The following is a 27,927-nucleotide window of genomic DNA, read 5'->3' on the forward strand; positions in this document are numbered from 1 at the left end:
GGTGCTCAGCTGCTATCATTTTAATTCTTGGAACTCTCTGTCCAAGTTTTAGGAGCTCTGCCAAGAGGCTCCCGTTCCAACTTTGGAGTTGTTATCAACGAGGGTAAGGCGATTGCAAGGACTTCCTTGCAGGCTGCGGTGAACTTGGCCACCCCCACAATGTCCACTGCCATTGTTATGTGCTGAAGATTGTGGCTGCAGGTGTCAGGCCTCCCACCAGAGGTACAGCAGACCGTTCAGGACTTGCCCTTTGACAGCTCAGGTCTGTTCGCAGAAAAGATGGATTCTAGGCTTCATAGCTTAAAAGACTCTAGGGCAACCTTAAAGTCAGTGGGCCTCCACATGCCAGCCCCACAGAGTAAGCATTTTAAGCCTCAGCCCTAGCCTCGCTTCTACCCCTCTCAGCAGAGATAGGACTATAGCAGGAAATGGGGTATGAGTAATAGGCAAAGGCCTCCTCAGTTATCCTCGAACCAGGGCAAAGGCTTGACGAGGCAGTCTCCGGCTTCCAGTAAAACTTTTGAAGGTGTGCCCGGGGGCAATGCACCAGTCCACGTCCCGGATCCTTTCCCACCTTTTGTGAACAGTCTGTCTCTTTTCTACCGTGGTTTGGCCCAAATAACCTCAAACCGGTGGGTCCTGAGCATGGCAGAATTGGGATATTCTCAACCCACCCGCCCCGTCCCTCTTCAGGGACCTTTCTCACAAGCAACTTCTAGTGCAGGAGGTGCAAGTGCTCCTACATCTCGGGGCAGTAGAGGAGATCCCTCTGGAATTCAGGGGCAAGGGTTTCTCTCCCGTTATTTCCTAATTCCCAAGGCCAAGGGTGGGTTTAGGCTTATTTTAGACCTGCGAAACCTCAGCAGATTCATGAAGAAGCTGAAGTTCCGCATGGTCTCCCTGGCGTCCATCATCCCCTCTCTGGATCTGGGGTACTGATACGCCGCCCTGGACTTGAAGGACACATATTTTCACATCTCCGTAATTCCATCCCACAGAAGATTTCTTAGATTCATGGTAAACACCACCCACTACTGGTTCATGGTCCTCCCCTTCGGCCTCTCAGCGCCCCTCGGGTATTCACCAAGTGCATGGCAGTCATGGCAGCATTCCTACGGAAGCAGCAGGTGCAGGTATTTCCCTACCTGGACAACTGGCTAATCAAGGGTCAATCTCAGGCCCAAGTGGAGGCCCATGAGAGTCTGGTGCACATGACATTCCTCGGGCTTGGCCTCATTCTGAACATGGCAAAGTCAACTATAACCCCCACTTAGAGGATAGAGTTTATCGGAGCCCTGCTAGACTCCACCCAGGCCAGGGCTTTTCTTCCGGAAACTCATTTCCTTGCCATGAGTGTCAGGAGATTCCCCACCACAATGGTGCGGGATTGCCTAAAATTACTGGAACATATGGCTGCTTGCACATATGTGGTACAGCACGCCAGACTGCAGCTTTGTCCCCTTCAGGGTTGGCTGGCCCGGGTCTACAGGCTGAACCGAGACCATCTGGACACGCTTACCCCTCAGGTTCTCGAGTCCCTCTGGTGGTGGCTTGACCCACAAACACTATGTGCAGTAATACCCTTCTCCAAACCTCAGCTGACACTGTCACTAGTCAAGGATGTTTCAGCAATGGTGTCATAAATATAAAGGGAAGGGTAAACACCTTTAAAATCCCTCCTGGCCAGAGGAAAAACCCTTTCACCTATAAAGGGTTAAGAAGCTAGGATAACCTCGCTGGCACCTGACCAAAATGACCAATGGGGAGACAAGATACTTCCAAAGCTGAGGGGGGGAGAAACTGTTACACCAATAAAATAAAAACCAGAAGGATCTTATTAAAGGGGGAAAGGCAAAATACCACATTTATTGTGAATACAAAAAGAATCATAGTAAGCAGTTAGTTTATAGCTATAACATTCCATTCCATATTTATTCACACATTCATTCATACACACACAGGTTCTGCAAGGTTGTTATCATAGTTACCAGCCTTAGAGTTGCTCATGCCAAGCCACTGGCCAGGTGGCCTGGACATGAGGAGGGAGCAGGGCCTTGTCAGATGCACATCTGATGCTCCTGGAAGTTGGTTTGAAGAATCAGACTCCAAAGTTCTCAGTTTCTAGAGTCCATTTTTATAGGAATTTCTTCCTATGCCAGTCTGTGGGAATTGCTTCATCATGCTGTTGTTGAATCAGTCAGCAGATGTCACATTCCTGAAGGCTCCATGCTGCCAGATGTTATCTTGTTCTTTGGTTCTCCCATTCTTGAGGCTGTTGGGTAGATTCCAGTCTGCCCTCCGGGGGTCCTCTGGTTATTTCTACTTGACGCCTTCTTCAGCCAATGGACACTGCATTCTTAGGCTGGCACCTCCCTGATCATTCAGTTATTATCCACACCAAGCATCCATCCACATACATCCTCTATCTCTATTTTAATCACAATTGTTAACAAAGCGAGATGAATACAGCAAAAGGGCGGGGAGTGTCTGGGTGCTGTTTCTATTGTTACAGAGTATTCCTTTGAGTCTCTCTCTGTGTGAATAGTTGTTGTTACAAAGAATTGCTTTGAGAACAGACTCTGTCTTAGAATGTACTAAAACAGCTAGCAACTTGCAAGTTTCACACATAAAGGGAGAGAAACAGTACCAAAAACCAAGAGACCTCTTAATTAGTAATACCCTGGAATTTAAACAATGGGGAATCAAACTCATTTGTGATTTTAATACAGAACTTCTTTAATATGATACAACAAAACAAAGGTTCTCTCTGTCTGTGTGATGCTTTTGCCGGGAACAGAAAAGGAATGGAGTCTTAGAACTTAGTAAGTAATCTAGTTAGATATGCATTAGATTCTGTTTTGTTTAAATGGCTGAGAAAATAAGCTGTGCTGAATGGAATGTATATTCCTGTTTTTGTCTTTTTGTAACTTAAGGTTTTGCCTAGAGGGATTCTCTGTTTCGAATCAGGTATTTACCATCCTGATTTTACAGAGGTGATTTTTTTATTTTTTCTTCTATTAAAATTCTTCTTTTAAGAACCTGATTGCTTTTTAATTGTTCTTAAGATCCAAGGATTTGGGTCTGTGTTCCCCTATGCAAATTGGTGAGGATTTTTATTAAGCCTTCCCCAGGAAAGGGGGTGTAGGGTTTGGGGGGGGAAGACGTTTCCAAGTGAGCTCTTTCCCTGTTATATAGCTGTTAGACGCTTGGTGGTGGCAGCAAATAAGTCCAAGGTCAAAAGGTAAAATAGTTTGTACCTTGGGGAAGTTTTAACCTAAGCTGGTAAAAATAAGCTTAGGGGGTTTTCAAGCAGGTCCCCACATCTGTACCCTAGAGTTCAGAGTGGGAAAGGAACCTTGACAGATGGGGTGGGGGGCGCACTTAGGCGACCTCAGGACTCAAGGTCTATGGTCCCAGGCAGAACTTTTGCTGCATTATCAACATCAAGGAGCTGCGTGCAGTGTGCCTTTCTTGCCATACATTTCAAACCCATTTTCAGGGCAGATGTGCGTCAGTATTGACGGACAACACCACAGCGATGTTTATATAAACAGACAGGGTGGTGCTCGCTCCTCCCCCCTGTGTCAGGAAGCCCTCAAGCTGTGGGAATTTTGCATTGCCTACTCACTACAATTGGAGGCCTCGTACCTTCTGGGTTCACAGAACGAACTAGCTGACCACCTCAGCAGGTCCTTTCACGGCCATGTTTGGTCTCTTTGCCCGGATGTTGCCATCAGTATTTTCCAAAGGTGGGGCTCTCCCTGTTGTCTCATGAACAGGACACAACGGAAGTGTCAGCAGTTCTGCTCCTTCCCGAATCACAGTGAAGGCTTGCTCATGGACGCCTTCCTCCTTTTCTGAAAAGGGTGCCTGCTGTATGCATTCCCACCGTTCTGTCTCATCCACAAAGGTCTCATCCTCATCAAGGTCTGACAGGACAAAGCGTCATTAATCTTGATAGCTCTGCCGTGGCCACATCAGCACTGCTGGACCTGTCTGTGGACACACTTATAACTCTGCCCCTGGTTCCGGACTTGATCACCTAGGACCACGGCCGCCTCTAGCACCCAAACATGGAGTCTGTCCACCTCACGGCATGGAAACTCCATGGCTAAACCTGTTGGAGCTTGCATGCTCAGACTCAGTTAGGGAGGTTCTCCTCGACAGCAGAAAGCCTTCCACTCATGCCACTTATCTGGCTAAGTGGAAGAGGTTTTCCATTTGGTCACTTCAGAAGGGCACTCCTCCATTGCAGACCTCAATTCCCTTCATCCTGGACTATTTACTCCAGTTAAAAGCAGCAAGGGTTGGCAGTATCGTCAATAAAGATTAACCTGGCTGTGATTTCAGCTTTCCACCCCGGTGCAGTGGGCCACTTCAGTGTTTGCTAGCCCTATCATTGGCCCTTCTCTCAAGGGTGTAGAGAGACTATACCTTCAAGCAACCAATCCCCCCATGGGTTCTCAATTTGGTGCTCTCTAGGCTGATGGGCCCTCCCTTCGAGCCTCTGGTAATTTGTTCTCTCCTTTACCTTTCGTGGAAAGTAGCGTTCCTAGTGGCTATAATATTGGCCAGAAGAGTGTCTGAGCTCAAGGCTCTGACGTCCGAGCCCCTTTATTCCGTGTTTTATAAGTACAAGGTGCAGTTATGACAACACCCAGCTTTCCTCCCAAAGGTAGTCTCGCAATTTCATGTGAATCAGGACATCTTTCTGGCGGTGTTCTGCCTCAAACCACATGCTGATAACAGGGAACGCATGCTCCATTCCCTGTATGTTAGACACATGCTAGCTTTTTACATTGAGCGGACAAAGCCATTTAGAAGGTCGACGCAGCTCTTCATGGCCATTGCTGAGAGGATGAAAGGTCTTCCTGTTTCATCCCAAAGAATCTCCTCTTGGGTCACAGCCTGTATCAGGATGTACTATGACTTGGCAAACATTCCGGCTCCACCATTGACAGCGCACTGTACAAGAGTGGAAACTTCCTCTGCCGTGTTCCTGGCTCAGGCCCCCATTCAGGACATCTGCAGGGTTGTAACATGGTTGTTGATTCACACCTTTATGTTGCACTACACCATCACTCAGCAGGCTAGAGACAATGCCGCATTTGGTAGAGCAGTGCTTCAGTCTGCAAGTTGGTGAACTCTGACTTCTCCAGAGGACTGCTTGGGAGTCACCTACTTGGAATTGACATGAGCAATCACTTGAAGAAAAAACAGTTACCTACCTTTCGTAACTTGTTCTTTGAGATGTGCTGTTCATGTCCATTCCAAGGACACTCATCCCCACCCCCTGCGCCTTTCCTCTCTTAGAGTATCCAGCAAGACAGAACTGAAGAGGCGGCGGGTCATCAGGGACCTATATACAGTGCCATAAAGGCACTGCTCCAGGCAGCTCTACAGCTGACCCAATGGGTACCGCTAGGGAAAAACCTTCCAACGACTGTGCACGTGTGCACAGAGATCTACTTGGAATGGACATGAGCAACACATCTTGAAGAACAACAGTTATGAAAGGTAGGTAACCATTTTTTCTGGGAACAAACGCCATTCTCTTTATTCCTGTATTTCAAATAGGAAATGGTATAACTAACTGTTTTGAAGGGGCAGCTGAGTTCCAGCTTGTGTAGTTATTGGCTGGTTTTGAACCTCAAACCTACCCCTAGGGCTTGTCTGCACATAAACCATTACAGTGAGACAGCTGCACCACTGGAGCACTTCAGTGAAGACACTACCTGTGCCAATGGGAGGGCTTCTCCCATTGGCGAAGGTACTCTACCTCCCCGAGAGGTGGTAGCTAGGTTGATGAGAGCATTCTCCCGCTGACCTAGTGCTGTCTACACCAGACCTTAGGTCAGTTTTACTGCGTCGCTCAGCATGTGGATTTTCACACCCCTGAGCAACATAGTTATACTGACCTAATTTCCTAGTGTAGACCAGGCCCTACTCTGCCTAGAGGGCAGTAAATACGCCAGAACTGATATATATGTGTGATCGTTCTCTGAAAAGTGTGTCTGTTCAAACAAATATACATTAAGAGGTTTGTTTTTTATCAGTTATTTCCAAATGACATTTGCTCAATTTTCAAGTGAAAATGTTACTTCTAATAATGCTTTACTTGTAAAACTGAGTAAATTCAGTGTGAAAATGGAGACACACTAAACATGAAACCATACAATACCACTTCTAAAGTCACTTTTCAGAGTAGAACAGAACTTTGAGTGTATGTTTTGGAAAAAGATATTAAATATGTTTATAAATTTATCTGGTTTTTGAGGCTATCAGTTTGATCAAATTTTCAGATGATTCAGAAATTCCATGTATAGCAAACACAATATATGCTACAAGAAAAATAAAGACTTACATTTTGAAGGGCTGGTTTGATAAACAACTCTAATTGTATACATTTGGAAAGGGTCAATATTAAACAAAAATAGTAAATGGGAGAATGTGATAGAAACATTGCAGAAAAACATTTGAGTTGGTTGAACATGCATAACAGACATGGAAAGCAGATTATAAAAACTTGTAATGTGAGGCTATAACAAAATACCTGGAATGTGCATACTGAGGTATTGCATATAATACTATTAATGTTCCTTTGCCAGTAGTGATGGGGACCTCATTTTCGTTCAGTTAGGGGGTTTTCACTTTAAAAAGGCTGGAAATAAACAGCATGAAGAATGACAAAGAAAACGGGGTTGGAAGACATGATACTTGAGGAGATACTAATAGAATCATAGAGAAATGGAGTTAAAACAGTATGAAAATTTGAAAGGAAATAATACAAAAGAGGGGATGACCTACTTGTGGCTAGTCAGATGTATTACAAGAATTACTGTTTTTAAATTAAAGTTAGAAAAAACTAACTTTCTTATCTGATCTAGACAAAATAAGAGCAATAAAACAGCCTACTATAAAAGCTGGTTGAGACATCATTGGGGGAAATGTTCAGACGGTTAGATAACATATTTGAGAATATAAGAGGAGAATTTGCACAAGGTGCATTTTGAACACCTAATAGTTCCTGCCAGCTGTACCATCAGAGTTATAACTAATAACTGTATCATGTTTTATAGCAAGCTTATTTACATTTATTATTTGACTTTTAACAGCACTGTAAAGAAAAAAGTGACTGGGCCAAATTGGGAACTTTGTATGTTAATATGAGAATAGGATGTGAAAATTTTGGTGACCTTCAGAAATTGAGTGTATATGTTGCTGACATACTAACAAGAGACTCCAAGGAAGAGAGACCAGGAGTTCCTTTTTGTGAATTTGCAGAAGCAGGTAAAACTAAGATAATGTATACGTTGCGTTTTGACATTTTAGCATTCACTCTCTGCACTGAACAGGTGTAAGAAGAAAACTGAAATTATGTGCTGAATTATAAAGCTACCATTTTCTTGACCTTACTTATTTAAATGGATATTGTGCACTAATCAAAATTCCTCTTGCTACATGTAAAATTAACATTAAGTAAACATGTTCAATAGTAGCTAAACTCCCTGACCCCCCGGATCAGAAAGAAAAAGTAAAATCCATCACATTCAACTACCCCTTTTTAAAAAAAAAAAAAAAAAAAATCAGAGTAAATCTATTGGCCTTTCAGTGTGCCCTAAAAAATGCAAACTTTGCTTGTCAGGCCAAGAAGAAAATCATGTTCCAGAGTTGAGGGCCCTCTACTGAGAATGACCTGCTCCAGACAAACAAATGTAAGAACCAACAGCTTGCCTACGTCTTGGGTAATGGCACAAGGAGAGGCAGACATAGGCTCTTAAGTGCACACGACATGACTGAACCATTAAGGACTTCAGTGGGCAAAGCAAACACCTTGAATTGAACCCACAAACAAATTGAAACAATTAATGTTTCTGGAGCAGAGATATAATATGCTGTATGTATAAACACTGTTAATTAAGGAGGAAAATACATTTTGTACTAGCATGCAGTGTGAGGAGGTTTAAAGAGATGCAGTCCCTGAGTGAGACTCCTCATTTGTTCAAGCTGACAGAGCAAGGTCTGTCCCCTTTCATCTCAACCGCCCTTACTCTTTAAACTATTTATATATAGTTCTTGATTTTTGTTTTGTTTTGGTTTTTTTAGGTTAAATTGTACTAAAATTGTGTTTTATACTGCTGGGTCCATGCCATTGTGCAACATTATGTCGTGATGATGGTGATGTCATGGTAGGGGTCTACTAAAGATCACCAAACCAGGAAGAAAAGGTGGATGATACTTTTTTTAAACAACTAACAAAATCATCCAAAGCACAGGACTTCGTGGTGATGGGGGACTTCAACTACTCAGACATCTGTTGGGAAAATAACATGGCAGGGCACAGATTATCCAACAAGTTCTTGGAATGTATTGGAAACAATTTTTTATTTCAGAAAGTGGAGAAAGCTACTCAGGGGAGGCTGTTCTAGATTTGATTTTGACAAATAGGGAGGAACTTGTTGAGAATTTGAAAGTGGAGGCAACTCGGGTGAAAGTGATCATGAAATGGTAGGGTTCATGAATCTAAGGAATGGTAGAAGGGAGGACAGCATGATAAAGACAATGGATTTCAAAAAGGCAGAGTTTAGCAAACTCAGTGAGTTAGTAGGTAGAATACCATGGGAAGCAAGTCTAAGGGGAAAAACAGTTGAAGACAGTTGGCAGTTTTTCAAAGAGACATTATTAAGGACACAAGAGCAAACTATCCCACTGCATAGGAAAGATAGGAAGTATGGCAAGAGACCACCCTCGCTTAACCAGGAGATCTTCAGTTATCTAAAACTCAAAAAAGAGTTCTGCAAAAAGTGGAAACTCAGTCAGATTACAAAGGATGAATATAAACAAATAACACAAGTATGTAAGGACAAAATTAGAAAAGCCAAGGCATAAAACGAGATCAAACTAGCTAAGGACATAAAAAGAAACAAGAAAACATTCTACAAATACATTAGAAACAAGAGTAAGACCAAGGACAGAGTAGGCCCGTTACTCAATGAGGGAAGGAAAGACAAGAACAGAAAATGTGGAAATGGCAGAGGTGCTTAATGACGTCTTTGTTTCAGTTTTCACCAAGAAGGTTGGTGGCGATTGGACATCTAACATAGTGAATGCCAGTTAAAATGAGGTAGGATCAGAGTCTAAAATAGGGAAAGAGCAAGTCAAAAATTACTTAGACAAGTTAGATGTCTTCAAATCACCCGGGCCTGATTAAATGCATCCTAGAATACTCAATGAGCTGACTGAGGAGATATCTGAGCCTTTAGCAATTATCTTTGAAATGTCATGGAAGACGGGAGACATTCCAGAAGATGGAAAAGGGCAAATATAGTGCCCATCTATTAAAGGGGAAATAAATAATAATTCTGGGGAATTACAGACCAGTCAGCTTAACTTCTGTATCCAGAAAAATAATGGAGCAAATAATTAAGAAATCTGTTTGCAACCACCTAGGAGATAATGTGATAAATAAGTCAGCATGGATTTGTCAAGAACAAATCGTGTCAAACCAACCTGATAGCTTTCTTTGACAGGATAACAAGCCTTGTGGATGGGGGGAAGCAGTAGATGTGGTATATCTTGACTTTAGTAAGGCTTTTGATACTGTCTTGCATGACCTTCTCATAAACTACGGAAATACAACCTAGATGGAGCTACTATAAGGTGGGTGCATAACTGGTTGGAAAATCGTTCCCAGAGATTCATAGTCATCCTGGAAGGGCATAACAAGTGGGGTCCTGCAGGGATCAGTCCTGGGTCTGATTCTGTTCAATATCTTCATCAAAGTTTAGATAATGGCATAGAGAGTACACTTACAAAGTTTGCAGACAATATCAAGCTGGGAGGGGTTGCAAGTGCTTTGGAGGATAGGATTAAAATTCAAAATGATCTGGACAAACTGGAGAAATGGTCTGAAGTAAATAGGATGAAATTCAATAAAGACAAATGCAAAGTACTCTATTTACAAAGGAACAATCAGTTGCAAACATACAAAATGGGAAATGACTGCCTACGAAGGATTACTGCGGAAAGGGATCTGGGGATCATAGTCAATCACAAGCTAAATATGAGTCAACAGTGTAACGCTGTTGCAAAAAAAGCAAACATCATTCTGGGATGTATTAGCAGGAGTATTGTAAGCAAGACATGAGAAGTCATTCTTCTGCTCTACTCCACGCTGGTTAGGCCTCATCAGCTGGAGTATTGTGCCCAGTTCTGGGCACCACATTTCAGGAAAGATGTGGACCAATTGGAGAAAGTCCAGACAAGAGCAACAAAAATGATAAAAGGTCTAGAAAACATGACCTATGAGGGAAAATTGAAAAAATTGGGTTTGTTTAGTCTGGAGAGGAGAAGACTGAGAGGAGACATAACAGTTTTCAAGTACATAAAAGGTTGTTACAAGGAGGAGGAAGAAAAATTGTTCTTCTTAACCTCTGAGGATAGGACAAGAAACAATGGGCTTAAATTGCAGCAAGGGCAGTTTAGGTTGGATATTAGGAAAAACTTCCTAACTGTCAGAGTGGTTAAGCACTGGAATAAATTGCCCAGAAAGGTTGTGGAATCTCCATCACTGGGGATTTTTAAGAGCAAGTTGGACAAACACCTGTCAGGGATGGTATAGATAATATTTAGTCCTGTCTTGAGTGCGGAGGACTGGACTAGATGACCTCTCAAGGTCCATTCCAGTTCTATGATTATCACAGCTTGTGTTTTCAGCCCATCTTGGAGACAGTAGTATGAACATCTGTCCTAATCAGAATCATTCTCAAAGGTGTCTAAATCAGAAAAGATAATGAGTTAACAAAATTTGTGCCTGAACTCCCTTGGGGGAGAATTGTATGTCTCCCTACTCTGTTTTACCCTCATTCTGCCATATGTCTCCTGTTATAGAAGTCTTGGAGGATGATACCCCCAGGTAATGACCTCACGACCCCCTGAGGGGTCCCGAACCCTAGTTTGAGAACCCCTGCAGAGTCTGACATTGTAGAAAATTTAGAAACATCCAAAATATTTAAATAAATGGTATTCTGTTATTGTTTAACAGCATGATTAATCGTGAATACTTTTTTTAATCGTGCGATTAATCACGATTAATTTTTTTAATCACTTGGCAGCCGTAGTTACAATAGAAAGGCTGTCTTGCTTTTGGTGCTCTTGCCTTCAGCAGAATATTCCAAGTAAGGTGGAAAATATTTGATTTGAGGGACTAGAGCTTTTAGGCTGGAAAGTAAATTACGTTCTTCAGGAACTATAATACTTTAGATCCACACTTTATTGGGGCTGAATCATCTTTTTTATAAAAAACAATTTTCTCTTTTGGTCCAAAAATAGCAAAGCTCATATGAGTAGCCATTGGATTGTCCTCTCAGATTCTTCCAAAAGAAAACTGTTTGTGTGGAGGCAGAGAGTCAGGCACTGTGCTCCTAGCACATCTTTTGTTACTTCATCTTTCAAACATCAGACTTGAAGGTGTTTCTGGGAGTTCAAAACAAATAGGTGCTGGAAATTATTCAGAGGTTACTCTATTTCTACTTCATGCTGCCCCCAACATTTTTCCCTGGAAAATTGAGATGAAGTTTTCCCTTCTGTTTGGGACATTCTAAGTTTCTAAAGCAGTATTGGGAGAATGGGGAGTCTGCTCCCAGTATTTTCTATTCCCATGACTGTACCCTGCATAATTCTCTTATTAAGTATATGCAGTTGGTTTGGATCTCTTGTCATGATGCGTGCTTTATATCCATCAGACTAACACATAGAAGTAACTATGATTTTGTATAAGTGAGAATCATAATCAATACAAAATCCTCCCTTTGGATGTTTCTAATTCCAAGAATTATCAACAGGTACTCAGGTGTAGTGACAGCCTACAAGAGACTTCTGTATGCACTTATTTAGATGACTGGCTGTTAAGAGTTCGTTTGTAGTCTGCACCACAGGCATGCTTAGAGTTTCAGTAATGTTAATGCACAAAAAAGGGAAAAAATCATCTCAGTTTAGTGAGAACTTTCATAAGAATAACCATCAACTCATTCTTAGCACAAAGTGTGATATCTTCCACAGGACATATTTGGAGAGATGATGCATATCAGTCGAGTAATCAAACACACAATCTGAGTCTTCTGGAGACTGCCATGTTCCATGGGTTCTTGCATACTATCCTATTTGTTAGACTCAAGCTGAAGCTTGTGTATTATTACCTTATGAAAATGTATATATTGCAGCGGGACAATTTCAATTAAACTTGAAGGTGAACCTTAATTTTTTTTTAAAGTTCAAAAAGTTACGAGATCCCAAATTATTGACAACAATCATTAATTTCAAATACATTTCAAACAATTCTTGAACATTGGTGCCTCATTTACTCACTGGCTAAGAAGTTTGTTTTCTCTTCAGTACTAAGCCCTGGTCTACACTACAAACTTATTTTGGTATAACTACATCACTCGTGTGGAAAATGCAGTTATACCACCCAAACTTCTGGTGTAGACAGCACTGTGTCAAAGTGAGGGCTTCCCTCATTGATGTAACTACTACCTCTTGGGGATGTGGAGTACCTGCTCCAGTGGGAGAATTTCACTGAAGCGCTATAGCATTGCTGCGTTCTAAGTGTGAACAAGTCCTTAGTGACGTTATGTACACTTATAGTAAGAAATGCAGCACCACCACCTTCAATATCCTCTGCATGTTAGCATTCATGAGTTGCTCCAACCGGTGCAGCCTGAATGGTAGAACTCTAGCTAGCAGTAGCAGCTCATGTGACCCTTTCCCTCTCCCCTCTGTGAATGTCACTTGTTCCAGGGCATGGTGCTTCAGCTGTCTCAGGTCCTTCAAACTGAAAACAGGTGAACAAATCAGGGAATGCTCTGGACTGCTTCCGGATCCATACCTTGTCAGCTAGTTAATAATTTCTAGTTAGAATTAATTAATTGTCTGTTAGTGTTGTTTAACTTGGTTGTAAATATTTTGATTTTGAGATGATAAAACTGAAGAATAAAAAGCCCCGTTTTAAAAAGGTGTATAAAGTCTGGTTCTGTTTCTGGCATCTGACACACATGCCTGGCTCTTGGGTGAAAGACACTCACTTTTAAAAATGCTTTATTTGCATAACACAAGCAACAAAGGTGAGACAGAACAGGCTTCAGGTGACTTTATTACAAGAAGCACTGTCAGCAAAACTGTATGGAACCAAGCAAGCTTCAAACAAGTCTCAGAGACCAGTGTCAGCGTCGAGTAAGTCTGTAAGGAAGAAGGACAAATCCTCCACCTTGGTACCCAGTACTAAAGGATCTGAAAGTGGGCTTCTGTTTCCAGAGCCAGTTCACTGTGAAAGGACACAGCTATTATGGAGAGCATGAGCGCTCAGTCCTAGTTGGAGTCGGCCTCTTTTGAAGAGCGAGTACATGCAAGAGAGAGAGGGACAGACATCTGACCAAAGGGTCTTCAAGGAACATATGCAGGATACATATTCTTGTGGTAGAGTCAGACGTTCTTTGTCTGATTTAGATGAGCCAGGTCCAAAAGCATGAGGTAAGGATCTGTTGAGGCAGGGAAAAAATATATGGAAGTGGTAGACAATATTGACACAGCACTGCAACAAATAGTAGTTATGGCACAATTTCATCAGTTGAATCTGGATCTGGCTCCATTGGTAGTTAACCCATGTATTTCAGTTGAGCAGAATTGGACATTTTGTTACAACCAATTCAATTAAATGTTCCCCCAAGGCAGAAGGAAGAGTTGAAGAATTCAGGTTCTCTTCTGCTTCTGCCATCTAAGACCCCTTCTGGGTGTCCAGAAAAGAGTTTTTCCTCTGTTCTCCTTTATTCAACCAAGGAGACTGCTGTCTCTGGTTCCATCTGAACTGAGAATGGGCTCAGACTGGAGAAGAAGTGCAGCTCAGAGATATGATCTGGAGAAAAAGTATTATCAGCAACCTCATTCATGTGTTCTGGATCCATATGGACAAAGAAATGTCCAACTGATCTGAGTATGGAGTTTTGGCCTGACTGGCAAGTACCGCTTTCAGGTGTCATTGGCTATCTCTTGCATCTTATCAGCATGTTTCTCTATATGGCAATAGACAATTGCCAGTTTGGTACTGAGATGATATTATCAGATCTGAAGGATACATATCCACCAATGCATCTAAGTTCTGATAAGTCTACAGTGGTAAGCGAGTTATCATTAGACGAGGAGGAATTAGTAGCAATACAAGAGTCAGATCCAGACTCTGGAGGGGTGCCTTCTCTAGGGGAAAATGTGGGCAACACTTCAGCAGCACCACCATCAGAGGATGTGGTGTCATTTCATGAATTATGGATTGCATGACAGACATCATATATGTCAGTATCTATTGAGGAATTCTCACCTGTTCTTTTATATTTTTCTCCTTATTAGAATGGTGGCTTTAACCAGCAAAAACAAGCTGGAATGCTCCCTCAGTTGCCTATGTTGAAAAAGACTGCCAAATTATACCAATTCCCTCAAAAAGATCATGCTATGTTTATACTTTTATGCTCTGCCATCTCCTACTTTGGTGATGGAGGCTGACCTGCATAGATGGAGAGATGTCCAAGTTCACTGTACTCTTGAGAAAGAAGGGGAAAGACTGGATATATTTGTGAGGAAAAAATGTTTCCTTCAGCTATGTTAGGTGTGCATATTTAAAATCATGAAGATCTCTCATGGCTGGATACCAGCATCATCTGTGGGTGGAAAGTCATCATTTCTCAGTTCTTCACTGGAAGAGCGTAGAAGGTTAGCAAATGCCCTTTTAATGAAAGGGCAGAATGTTGCTAAACATCAGCTAAGGGCTGCATTTGATTCTTTGGTTGCTTCAGCTAGGGTAATAGTTTTGGTTATTGCATTCGGAAAGCATGCATGGCTGCAATCAGTGGGTCTTCCGCCAGAGATTAAGATGAGAATCAAGGATCTTCCTTTTATGGGAGAGTAGGGTCTGTTTAGCATGCAGACAGACGAGGTGCTAGAGAAAATGAAGAATGTGAGGTCAGCTAAATCTTTAGATTTCTTTAATATGACATAAAGATCATCTTTGGTTCCACGATTCAGATACCAAAGGCAATACCCATTATATTCTTCATCAATTCCTTACCCCTGTCAAAGAAGGAATTATTACCACCAGTCTTCAATATTATTCTTGTCAACATCAGCGATTGAAGAAGAGAGAGTTTAAACCTTGTAATAATAAAGGGAAATTTTTGACTTCATCTTCTGCAACTCCTGCAAGGTTTCAGATTTGGCAAGAGACCCAGCCACAAGTTAATCCTGTTACACTCTTTTACCTCTCTCTTTGGGGAACATTTGTCCTGTTTTCACCATCAGTGGAAATTAATAGCATCAACGGGTGAATTCTGGAAATTATTGCAAATTGGAGTTCAACACAATTCATAACTCTCCTTCCCAAAAAACTACCACTTCCTTCCTTGATTGGGGATCAGGTTCAATTCAGTTTGCTCAGAAAAGTATTCAGTCTCTATTACAGTTGGGTGCGTTAGAAACCGTGCCTTTCGGACACAAAGAGCGGAGTTTTTACTTACGCTGTTTTCTAATTCTGAAAAAAGATGGGCACCTTCATCCCATTTTGGATCTCAGAAAATTAAACATCTATATACAAAGTTTTGTTTCTGCATGTTATCTCTAATTTCTAGGATCCCTTATCTTTCCCTTCAGGATTGGTTTGCAGCTCTGGATTAAAACATGCATATTCCTATATTTTAATAAAACCATGTAATTGAAAATACCTGTGCTTCGTGGTAGAAGGGTACCATTTTCAGTACAGGGTTCTTCCCTTTGGTTTATCCACAGCTCCAAGGATGTTTACGAAATGTATTTCTGTAGTGGCAGCATATCTAAAGGAATGGAATTTATGTATATCCTTACTTAGATGACCGCTTAATAAAAGCGTTGTTGAAGTAAGAAGTCTTGCTATGTGTGGAACAAATATGTTTACTTTTTCCAAACCTGGGATTATGCATAGATCGGGAAAAATCATTCCTAAATCCTACTCAAAGGCTCCTTTTCATAGGGCCTTAATCAGACTTGCCTTCAGCAAAAGCCTTCTCCCAGAAGAAAGCTTTATGAAAATGAAATACTTTATACATCTCCTTCTGAAGTTCCCATAACAGTCAATACTCCTTTTTTCTGGTTCACTAGGTCTCTTAGCATCAACCACATCAGTGATGCCATACTTTGGATGACTGACCTGCAACACTGGCTAGTGAGAAATTACAAAACAGGCTTAGACAACAAGCATGGCAGATTAGTAATTCCACAGCAGGTGTTGACAACACTGATGTTGTGGACATGTGCTCTAACTGTAATGAAGGGTATATCTTTCAGTCTCTCCCTCTCTGCCATCAGTGGTACTTAGGCCATGTCTACACTACACAATTCAGTTGACCTATGTTAGGCTGATTTACAGCCACTGCAGTAATTACTGTGATTTTTCATTTCCACATACCCTCCTTCTGTCTGTGGTGTGCGTCCTCACCAGGAATATTTGCACAAACTTGAGAGCTAAGGTGGGGGGCTGCGAGCTCTGTGTGGGGCAGGGAGCTGAGAGCCCTGACGACAGCTGGGCTCCAGTTGTCAGCTCTGCTGGAGCTCACAGCTGGAACACCCTCCATCCCCTCCCCTTCCTCCCTCAATTTCAAAACAGGGACCCTACCAGCAGTGAAAGTGGCATTCTTGTCAAGAAGTCCATTTCACAGCTCCAGCCAACAGGTGATGCAAGCAACACAGTGTCTGTGCCATAGGCGTCGACTTCACCTTTGCCCGATGGGTGCTCAACCCCTGGCCCCGCCCCAATTCCACCCTCACCCTGCCTCAATTCCACTAGCTTCCCACAAGTCCCCACCCCTGCCCTGCCTCTTTACTGCCTCCTCCTCCAAGCACACCGCGTCTCCACTCCTCACCCTCGCTCGTGGAAAGTCCTAAGCGCCGCCAAACAGCTGTTAGGCAGCAGACGGGAAGCATTGGGAGGGGGAGGAGCAGGGACGCGGCGTGCTCGAGGAAGGAGGTGGGGGTGGGAAGAGCTTGGCTGCCAGTGGGTGCAGAGCACCCACTAATTTTTCCCTGTGGGTGCTGCAGCCTATGGTCTGTACAAACATTGCGTCACCCAAACTACGTAGTCATAAGCCTTAAGCCTCTCGTCGAGGTGGATTTACTAGGTTGGCAGAGTGGGCACGTTACAGCAGCAGGGGGAACGCTGTAATATGTAGGCTCACATAGTTAGGACGACATAAGCTGCTTTACCTTGATTGCCTCTACTTCCAGTGCGTCTACTCTGGGATGGCAGGCCCATTTAAACAACGATCTTTAGCCCGAGCTCACTGGTCACCAAAGGAACATGTCAGTATCTTAGAACTGAGAGCAATCATGTTGGCTCTAAAGTCATTTCTGCTTGAGGTCAAACACCAGGGGAGTGCAGGTGGTGACAGAGTATGACAGCATTAAATTATCTAAACAAACAAGGCAGGGCTCATTCCCTGCAATTGTGCATATTGGCAAGGTATCTTTGGTATTGGTGTATATAACAAGACATTCACCCAATAGCCATTCATGTTTCTGGGGAACAAAATACCCTACAAGTCATCTAAGTAGGTTGACTTCTCAAATACAAGAATGGAAGAACAAAATAGTAACACACCTTTTCACATTGTGGAGGAATCCTATAATCTTTTTTGCATCGGATTTTGTTTGAGAGCAGTGTCAGATGCATTCCTGATAAATTGGGGTCAAGGAGTAATGTATGTGTTTCCCCATTTTTCTTCATTTAAAGAGTAATAAACAGAATAAGACAAAGCCAGAGTAATTTTAGTAGCACCAGCATGAGCCACACAACAGTGATACCTGGACTTAATTTGCCTGTCCAGAGGGTTAATTGAACTTTTGCCATTGTACCAGATTTGTTAGACCATCCCTTCTTGTTGTGTTATCTCCCAGATCGTCAGTGTGTGTCTCTAACGGCCCGGGGAATAAAACTCTGGGATTGATAGAAAAGTCTTATTTGTTAAAGGTGTAAAATGTACTGATAAATTCAAGAAAAGAGTCCAAATGAAAATGTTTTATAGTCATAAATGGAAAAGATTTTTACTGTGGATTTCCATGTATGATATAGAGCTATATACAGCACTCACTAATTATATATTAGAATATGTATTATATTTTAAGAGAGTGGGTTTCTCACTCTCTTCCATGAAGATTGACCTTTCAGCCATATCAACATACCATGTAGCTGTGGAAAATAAATAATTTTTTGCTCATGAAAGAGGTATAAGATTCTTAGAAGGTCTTACTAATGTATATCCTTCAATAAGAGACCCTATGTGATCTTGGGATTTGAACACAGTGCTTTCACAACTGATGAAACCTGCCTTTGAACCTTTGGGAAAACTGTACATTGTTCCACCTGTCTATTAAGACAGTGTTTTTTTGATAGCTATCACTTCAGAAAACACATAAATGAATTACATGCCTTACTGGCTAATCCACCATTTATTGTTCTTCATAAAGATAATTTTACGTACGCACTCAAGATTTTTACTAAAGATGGTCTTTGATTTTCATATAAATCAGTCTATAATTTTACCAGTATTCTTTCCCAAGCCTCATGCTCAGGATGGGGAAGCTAAATTACATATCCTAGATGTTAAAAGGACTTCAGCCTTTTATTTAGAGAGAAATAGACAATTAAGACAATCTCTGAAATTCCTCTTTTTGTATGCAATAAACAAGGATAAAGTTGCTTCTTTTTCAAAGGCTCTCAGGATGGTTAATTATGTATTTACGAAGCTTATAGATTGATGGGTTTGTCTCTTCCACAGGGAATTAAAACACATTGTACTAGATTGAAAGCAGCTTCTGTGGCTTTTTTTAGATACATTCCTCTAATAGAGATATATAGAACAGCAACGTGGAGTTCAGTACACATTTTTACTAAACACCACTTGTTAGATTTGGAATCTAGGTCTGATGCAAAATTTGGCAAGCCAGTTCTATGGTCCTTGTTCAAGTTGAATTCTGTGGTTCCAAAATCCTAGATCAGAGTACTGCTTTTTAATCTATCCCATGAGTGGGAATATGCAAAAAACATTCAAAGGAGAAATGAAGATTACTTACCTGTAACCAGTGTTCTTCAAAATGGACTCTGCGTATTCACACTCATGGGATTTTCTCCCCTACCTCAAAGTCCTGTCGTAGGGGAAGAAACTAAGGCAGCTGGAGTGCCACACCCCTTTAGCTTTGCCCTGAAACATTTATTCATTGAGGGAGGAGGTGATGGAAGTGCATGAGTGTTCCAACAGCTACTGCTAGCTAGAGCTTTACTGTTCAGGCTGCATTGGTTGGAGTATCCCAGGAGTACGAAAATGCAGAGTACATCTTGAAGAACTCCTTTTACAGGTGTGTAATCTTCGTTTTTGCTTATTATCAACAGCAGCAAGTTAAAGCACACGTTTCTGACCTCAGATCTTTGCAGATAAAAACCTTGCAAAAATCTTTAAAATATTTATTTGTAAGTTGTTTACACAAACATTCTTTTATTGGTTTGGAAACTTAAACGTCTTATTTTCTTTAAAAAAAATTTTAGTTCATCTCAAAATTCACTAAGCTGAAAAAATGTTTTTTCCTCAACTAAATTATTTTTTCATGGTAACAGTTCCCCATATTGTCTTTCAGAATGGTAGCCATGTTAGTCTGTATCAGCAGAAAGAACAAGGAGTACTTGTGGCACCTTAGAGACTAACAAATTTATGCTCAAATACATTTGTTAGTCTCTAAGGTACCACAAGTACTCCTCGTTCTTCCATATTGTCTTTGCAGATGATAAATTAAGTCAAAAATTTGATTCCTGACAACAAGGGATTCAGTAATGGTAATTTAAATATTCTGGATTATTTGAAAAAGATCCTTCCTTTTAAAACTGAAAATTCTACTAGATATATTTGTTTGTGCCTGTACACACATTTGTTTAACAAGATTACATAGCAATTAGTTTAACTTCATTTTTGGATTTTCAGAATTGTTTAATCCTTTAAGGGCTAAAGGAATAGCCCTTAAGGGCTACGTGAATAACGTAGATGAAGTCGACGTACTCAGATCTACTCACCGCAGTGGGTCGACAGCTGACACTCCCCTGTTGACTCCGCCTCCACCTCTCGCTCTAGTGGAGTACCGGAGTTGATGGGAGAGCGCTCGGTGGTCGATTTATCATGTCTAGACTAGATGCGATAAATCAACCCCCGCTGGATCAATTGCTGCCTGTCGATTCTGTGGGTAATGTAGACAGGCCCTTAGTCCTTTTCACCTGTTCTCTTACCTGTTCATAGCACTGTTCCTATCAGAACTTCCATTCTGGAAAACTGGATAGCTCAGGGTGTTGACAGTAGGATAGCAGTAAGCCTTTTGTCTTTGTAGGTTATTGGTTCAAATCTAGCCTGGACTGTTACTAACCAAAAAAATTACCATCTGATGGCTATTTGACTCAAATTATATGAATCAATTATATGATTGTGGTCTTAGTCCAATTCACACTTTCATATCACAAAATCACTATTACAGTTGGGAGCCTGAACTACCTTTTCTGCCCTAGAGGCTTACATCCATAATGAAGTTGAGGCAGATTGGTAGCATAGTATGGAGAAGTTTGCCATACTAACACCCATTCTATACCAGTTCTATGTCTGGACTTTGTTCCCCAGTAAGGCCATTTTGGTAAGCTTTCAGAGTCCCAGAATTCACTTTAAAAACAAAAACTTGTTCTGTATTGTCATCACTTATTCAGGCATCTTATTGTCATGGGTGAGGGAATAAAGTGATGTACTTTGAATAAAAATGTTAATGGATTAATTACCTTAACTTTTGTATTAAGACATAACAAGAAATACTTGTGCCCAGTGCCATGTGTTCAAAAAATGTATCTTATATACTTGAGAAATAGGTTCTTTTCAGAACATATATTTTCTTTAGACTTAGCGTACATAAAAAAAAAAAAAAGTCCTATGCCAGGATTTGAAAATAGCAGTCATCAATCTTTTTTTTTCCACCCAGTTATCAAAAATCCACAACATAATGAAGCAGACAAAGATTTCCTGGGAAGGACTGGGATCAGTGTAATGTATTCTTATCACACAGTACAGCAATGGTCAAAGGTATTTTACTGGGTTATAATAATTTGATGGGGAGACTGTGCCAATTCTTTTTAAATTTTAAACACCAGGGTTTCTCTAACTGAAAAGGTTAATATGAAAAAGAAAATATTTGTTGTCAATCCTACTTAATTGACTTAAAGATACACCTTCAAAAAGATCATCTTAGTTGACATTCTACTTCGAAAAGTGACTCTACAATTGTCTACTTGTTGCCTCTGAGTCCCATATTATGTATGCAGAAATAAAAACATGTTTTTTCCTAACCTCAAGATCTGCAAACTCAGCAGGGATGCAAGAATCAAGCTGGGCTATCTCTTTGCACATCACCACCTTAAATAAAGATTCTGCAGGCCAAATTATGGCTGGAATGACTACTGTGCAATTCAACTCTTTAGCAGGTTTGCACAGGAGCAATTGATACACCTTAGTAAATAGTTCTGTTATTGATATACAAAAAGGAACAAAATCCAGTTTGTAGTGCTACCTGAAGTAAAAAGAAGTAAAAACTTATTTTAGTTTAATCAAGTAAGCAAATATGACTGAATTACACAAAGTGTAACAGATAGTGTCAATAAGAGGTATGCTTTTTGCATAGTCACTTTTCAGAGTAGAATCACAATTCAGACTATCTCTGTAAGATTATCTATTAAACAATTTGAAAAGATGAAAAAAGTTCTGTTTTAAAATTTAAAACCTACATATTTTAATACACATTAAAATTGATCTTTTTAATATAAACCTGGTCCTAGAATCTGAACAGTTGGCTAGTGTTGCTACACTTAGCTTAATTATGGAATATTATGTATTCGCTACGTCCATTTGCACCTCTGCTTTTTTTCTCTCTTGCTTTAGGGCAGGAAGGTTTTGGATAAACTACATGAACTGCAGATTCATTTCACAAGCTTGAAAGGACTTATTGGTCCAGAGAGGTTAGCATCAAGATGCCAAATTGTTAATGCTTCTGCAGAAATCTTCCTTAAAAGTGGAAGTCTGGATGGAGCAACATGGGTATTGAGAGGTAATGTTATTTTTTCAGAGTCAAGTTTTGTAGTTAAACTCATATATAATATACTGGTAAAACATAACTTGCTTGTTTTTAAATCGTTCTCTTTGTGAAATATTTGAGTTCAAGATTATAGTCTGTTCCACATGTTAGATTACAGAAAATACACTAATATTGAGAGCACTAAAAGGAAATGTGACTGCCTTAAATGATAATACTATTCTTGATAATATAAGAAATATTATGCTTAATCTTAATTAAAATGGGAATTATTTTCAGAAATATCTTTTATAGGAGACTAAACTCAGTTAAAAATGACCATACGTGGGGTTTTTTTAATAAAAAAAACAAACCCATGCCACTGTATTGGAAAAAGACAGATAACCTGCCTGTTTGCGGTCCACTTTGACCTTTAAACTGTCTCCTTTAGCCCAATGGACACCAAAATGATGTTTAGCACCAAAAGTTTTCAAGAGCCACATTAGTGACATGTTCTGGTCCAGAAGCATAGTGCTAACTGTGTGTAATGAAACTAAAACTGGAATATTGTACTCTATTTCATACTTTACCATAAAACAATCTGTAATCATTGCACTTTTGGCATGCGTATTGGCCTGGGCCTGAAAGAAAAGACAATGCACAGAAGTCAAAGAGAACAAGGATGTGGTGAGGCAATAGAGAAAGTGGGGATCCAAAATTTGGTATTTCACATAATTCTTGATAGAAGAATGTTATGACTCTTTAAAAGAGGCAAGCTATTGAAAAGAGCCAATTTCATGTGGCTTTACCCTAGATTAAAGGAATAATCTTAAAAATCAAATTTGTGAGAAACTGTTATTTGTTTTTAACAAAAACCTGGTAATTTAAATGGTGCATTTTTCTGTGAAGTTTTGAAACTCCTCTTCCATGTCAGTATTCAGTATGGGTTTCACAGTCTATTATTTATTATTCCCAGTTTTAGTTCAAAACAATTCTATTGTCTTCACTTCAGAGTCAGAATGGATAATAAATACACCATTGTGGCCCTGTGATAGAATGGATGTCCTCAATCGACACAACCTTCTGTGTGCAATTGCATGTGAATATTTGACCAAGAATCTATGTAGACAAGCATTTGAAGTTTTGCAGAATCTACCAGGTTTCCAAAGTTGCTGTGGTAAGTAAGAAGAGTTAATGTGAAGAGCCAACAAATTAAAAGATGACAATCTGGTACTACTAAACATGGTTTCTATCCTATCTGATTTTCTGGTTCAGTTTTTTAAGATGTGTTGCAGAGCAGTGCAGATTTAGAACTCTTATTTCTTAGAGGAGACATGACAATTCAAAAAATAACATAGATAACTATACTTAAATCTATAATCCAAACAAAAATAACTGCAAGCTGGGTTATCATATCCATCCCCTACTTCCCCCATATTCTTAGCCAGTCCCAATTTCCTGAGGTCCATGAAAATGGAGCACCATTCCTGTATATCTCCTAAGCATTTTAGGCAGTCTATTAAGTGGGATGGAATAGGGACATTCTAAGATGGATAGATATCACATTAGTAACCATCCTATTATCACTACCTACAGCTCCCCTGAACCCACTGCATCCTGAAAACACCCTTCCCCACTTCCCCTGTCATCCTGCTCCCTTGGCTTTCCTGTTCCCAGCTGCTCTCCAAGTGGGGGATGAAGATCTACTGTTTGACTACTCCTTGAATAGCATCTAGGGAAAGGTGATCATTTCCCAGTCCCCCTTCCACTTTCACCTCATCACAGCAAAGCTTATTCAGCTGACACGCCTGTTTAGATTTACAAGCCTCAAATATCTGTGGCATCCACCAAGGAGCTCAATAGCCTATAAGTGATTGTTGGGGGAGTGAGGAAGGGAATCTTCATTTCTCAGCACACCCACATGTACTGGGGAGCAATAGGAGGCAGCGTAGTGGGTTGTAAGAAAGGGATTCTTCACTCCCTATCTGTCTTCTCCTATTCTCTACCCCGATAGACAGGAATTAAGAAATCCTACATCATCTTCCTTATCATTATCCTACTGTTTTTGAGCCCCATTCAGTGATCCTGGGGAATGACGCCTCCTACCTTTACCTGACCTTTCAACACCCTCCCCTCAAGGCTGGCCATTCTAACTGTGATTATTGGGAGCAAGGTGGATTTGATTTAAATCACTAGTCAGGAAGACTCGATTTAATCATGGATTTCTACATAAAAGTGCATTCTTGTTGGTTGTTATAACCTTAATACATATTCTTCACAACTCAGAGATAGATGGACGTTTCATTTGTAGAAGGTCGACACTACATTTTTTAAGCGATTTATTTTGAAAACTTTTCAGATTAGTTTTACAGCTGTATCTGAAAATGAATGATTGTTTGGTTATTTCATTTACCAAAGGTAATTGAAACAGATATTTATGAAGTCATTGGGATGTGAACTATCTCCAATTCAACCGGTTAATCATTAATATTTGGAGGATTTTCTTGCCATGCTGTATTAGGAGGAGAACATCACCAGACAGACATTTAAATAGTTTTATTTAACTAAAACAACAGTGTTATGTATTCTGGATTTTTATCTTCAACAGCAAACATATAATATTTTAACAAAACAAGCATATGAATTTTTAAATTTAGTTAAACATTCAAGTTTTTTAAAATCAGGTTTGTTTTTGTTAAAATAGTTTTTAACTAAAATAGTTAAATGAAATATTTTTAAAAAAAATTAGATCAACTATGTCAGCCAGGTCAACGTGAGAAACTTAAAATATTGTCTTCTGCAGCTAACTCAGTCGTCTTCATCTTCATTTTCCTGTTTGTTCATAATCTGGAAAAGAAAAACAAGCTTTCCTGCTTCTTTAGGTCCCCAACCATTTCTCAATTTGGAATGAATTCTTCCAAAGGAAGAAAATATTCTTTTCACACCAGCAAAAGAAGCTACTGCTGTTAAAAGTGAGATTATCACTTCAACAGTCTCTGAATCCAAGTGCTTAAGTGACTTCCACCAGTTCACTGGTGTGACTTTCTTTAAAACATCATCAGCAAACGTATTTTTTGAATTACAGAAGATGGAGTTGGAAGAGACCTCAGGAGGTCATCTAGTCCATCCCCCATCAATAGAACTACTCATGTGCTTAAAGTTAAGCATGAGCTTCAGCTCCCTTGCTGAACTGGAGCCTAAAGAACTTGACAACATTTATTTTGATTGGGAAAAAAATCAAACAAATCGTGGGCCCAATAATATGCCAAAGGTTACTTGTATTTCTCCATACCATGCTTTTACTGCTTATTGTCGATTTAGAGACGAAGTGCTTCAGAGCAAGGCCTTTCATAGAGAATCAGAGGATTAGGGTTGGAAGAGACTTCAGGAGGTCATCTAGTCCAACCCCCTGCTCAAAGCAGGACCAACCCCAACTAAATCATCCCAGCCAAGGCCTTTTCAAGCCGGGCCTTAAAAACCTCTGAGGATGGAGATTCCACCACCTCCCTCGGCAATTCATTCCAGTGCTTCACCACCCTCCTAGTGAAATAGTTTTTCCTAATATCCAACCTAGACCTCCCCTACTGCAACTTGAGACCATTGCTCCTTGTTTTGTCATCTGCCACCACTGAGAACAGCTGAGCTCCATCCTCTTTGGAATCCCCCTTCAGGTAGTTGAAGGCTGCTATCAAATCCCCCCTCCCTCTTCTCTTCTGCAGACTAAACAAGCCCAGTTCCCTCAGCGTCTCCTCATAAGCCATGTGCCCCAGCCCCCTGATCATTTTTGTTGCCTTCCACTGGACTCTCTCCAATTTGTCCACATCCTTTTTGTAGTGGGGGGCCCAGAACTGGATGCAGTACTCCAGATGTGGCCTCACTAGTGCCAAATAATCACGTCCCTCCATTGCAGCCCAATATGCCATTAGCGTTTTTGGCAACAAGGGCACACTGCTGACTCATATCCAGCTTCTCATCCACTATAATCCCCAGGTCCTTTTCTGCAGAACTGCTGCTTAACCACTCGGTCCGCAGCCTGTAGCAGTACATGGGATTCTTCCGTCATAAGTGCAGGACTCTGCACTTGTCCTTGTTGACCTCATCAGGTTTCTTTTGACCCAATCCTCCAATTTGTCTAGGTCACTCTGGACCCTATCGCTACCCTCCAGCGTATCTGCCTCTCCCCCCAGCTCAGTGTCATCCGCGAACTTGCTGAGGGTGCAATCTATCCCATTGACCAGATCATTAATAAAGATGTGGAACAAAACCAGCCCCAAGACCGACCCCTGGGGCACTCTGCTTGATACTGGCTGCCAACTAGACATTGAGCTGTTGATCACTACCTGTTGAGCCCGACAATCTAGCCAGCTTTCTATCCATCTTATAGTCCATTCATGCAATCCATACTTTTTTAATGTGCTAGCAAGAATACTGGAATGGTTCACCCTTAGCTCTGAAGTTTATTATAGTTGGCATTATGGAGGGATGATTGCTGGATGTCCATGTCATAGCCAGCTCCTCTTCTTCAGCAGTTAAGGTTTGACCCTAGTACCGAGTACTAAGAATATTTGCAAGAAAATGAGCTGGAGATAGTGCTTGTCCCATTCGTTTTTTTAATGCTTGTAATTTAACTCTGTCATTGCATATTCCTCTTTTTAAGATCTCACTCAGTTCCTTCCAAATTTCAACAGTGTCAGCAATAAAAGAGCTATTTCCCTGCATTTTGTTCAAGGCTACAGAAATAGGCTTCAGGGTACTCAGCATGTGTTCACCATTTCTCTTAAGACCAACGTTGAGAACTTTGGCTGTGATCATGGCATCTATTTTTTCACGATTTTGTTCACAAACTGTCATCAGATTCGGCCAGTTCTTGATATAGTGCTCAAAACAGTCCACTACTGAGTTCCATCGCACATCTTGTGGGAGAGTTAGCTTGGTTCCTCACAGTTTTTTCAGAGCAGCTGCTGCAAAGTGGTTGTTACGGAAGTATTTTGCAATTTCAACATTAGCCTTTATTTCTGGAACACTGAAGTCTTTGGCTAGGAGGTGCATCAAATGAGCACTGCAACCGTACGTTACAAGCTTGGAACTCTCTTTACTCTCTCCTAAATTTCTTCTCATCTTGGATACATTTGCAGCATTGCCTGTGACCAAGCTGCGTACTAGACATCTGAATTTTTTTTTCACAGTTTGTTATGGCTTTTACTGCTACTTCTTGTAAATATTCTGCTATGTGTGCATTTCCTGATGTATCAGTAAGGAAGACATTCCCTTCTTCTGTTGTCACATAAGCACATACAATAGGATCATTGTGGACATTGTTCCACATATCAAGACTCAGGTTAACAATTTCACCCTCTAGACCTTTTGCACACTGTTCAATTTCTCTTTCATACACTTTATCCAGCAATTTGCCTGTGACATCTGCTCTGTTGGGTGGCCTGTATCCTGGTCTTAATGACTGAATCATGTTAATGAAGTGTGGGTTCTCAGTCATACGGAAAGGAGAGTTTCTTGCATAAACAGAGCAATTTTTTCATCAATTACCTCTTTTTGTCATCTACTGGTTCTTATCACAAACTTCTCTATGGTTGTTTCTGGGTGATGGAGTTTTTTTTTCCTTTTGCTACAGATGATACACTGTGGCTATGTGACATACATGATGTGACTGAAACACTATCATCAGCAGAAAACTCTAAAACTATAGAAGATGATGGTGATCTTGAAGGTGGATGGTCTTCAGAATCCTGCATGTTGAGGATGGATTCTCCTAAACAA

General features: G+C 40.7%; 1 protein-coding gene across 1 annotated transcript in view; it reads left to right on the forward strand.

Moving 5' to 3' along the window:
- The window catches only part of TOPAZ1 (testis and ovary specific TOPAZ 1), a 101,134-nt gene that overhangs the window by 60,501 nt on the left and 12,706 nt on the right, over positions 1-27,927 (forward strand). Inside the window, exons 14-17 of the mRNA XM_077809299.1 lie at positions 7,116-7,290; positions 21,070-21,170; positions 22,023-22,188; positions 23,135-23,329. Coding sequence (XP_077665425.1) covers positions 7,116-7,290; positions 21,070-21,170; positions 22,023-22,188; positions 23,135-23,329 — 637 coding nt within the window. The remainder of the gene's footprint in view (positions 1-7,115; positions 7,291-21,069; positions 21,171-22,022; positions 22,189-23,134; positions 23,330-27,927) is intronic.

Source organism: Eretmochelys imbricata, chromosome 2 (genome assembly GCF_965152235.1).
Source record: "Eretmochelys imbricata isolate rEreImb1 chromosome 2, rEreImb1.hap1, whole genome shotgun sequence".
Classification (NCBI taxonomy): Eukaryota; Metazoa; Chordata; order Testudines; family Cheloniidae; genus Eretmochelys; species Eretmochelys imbricata.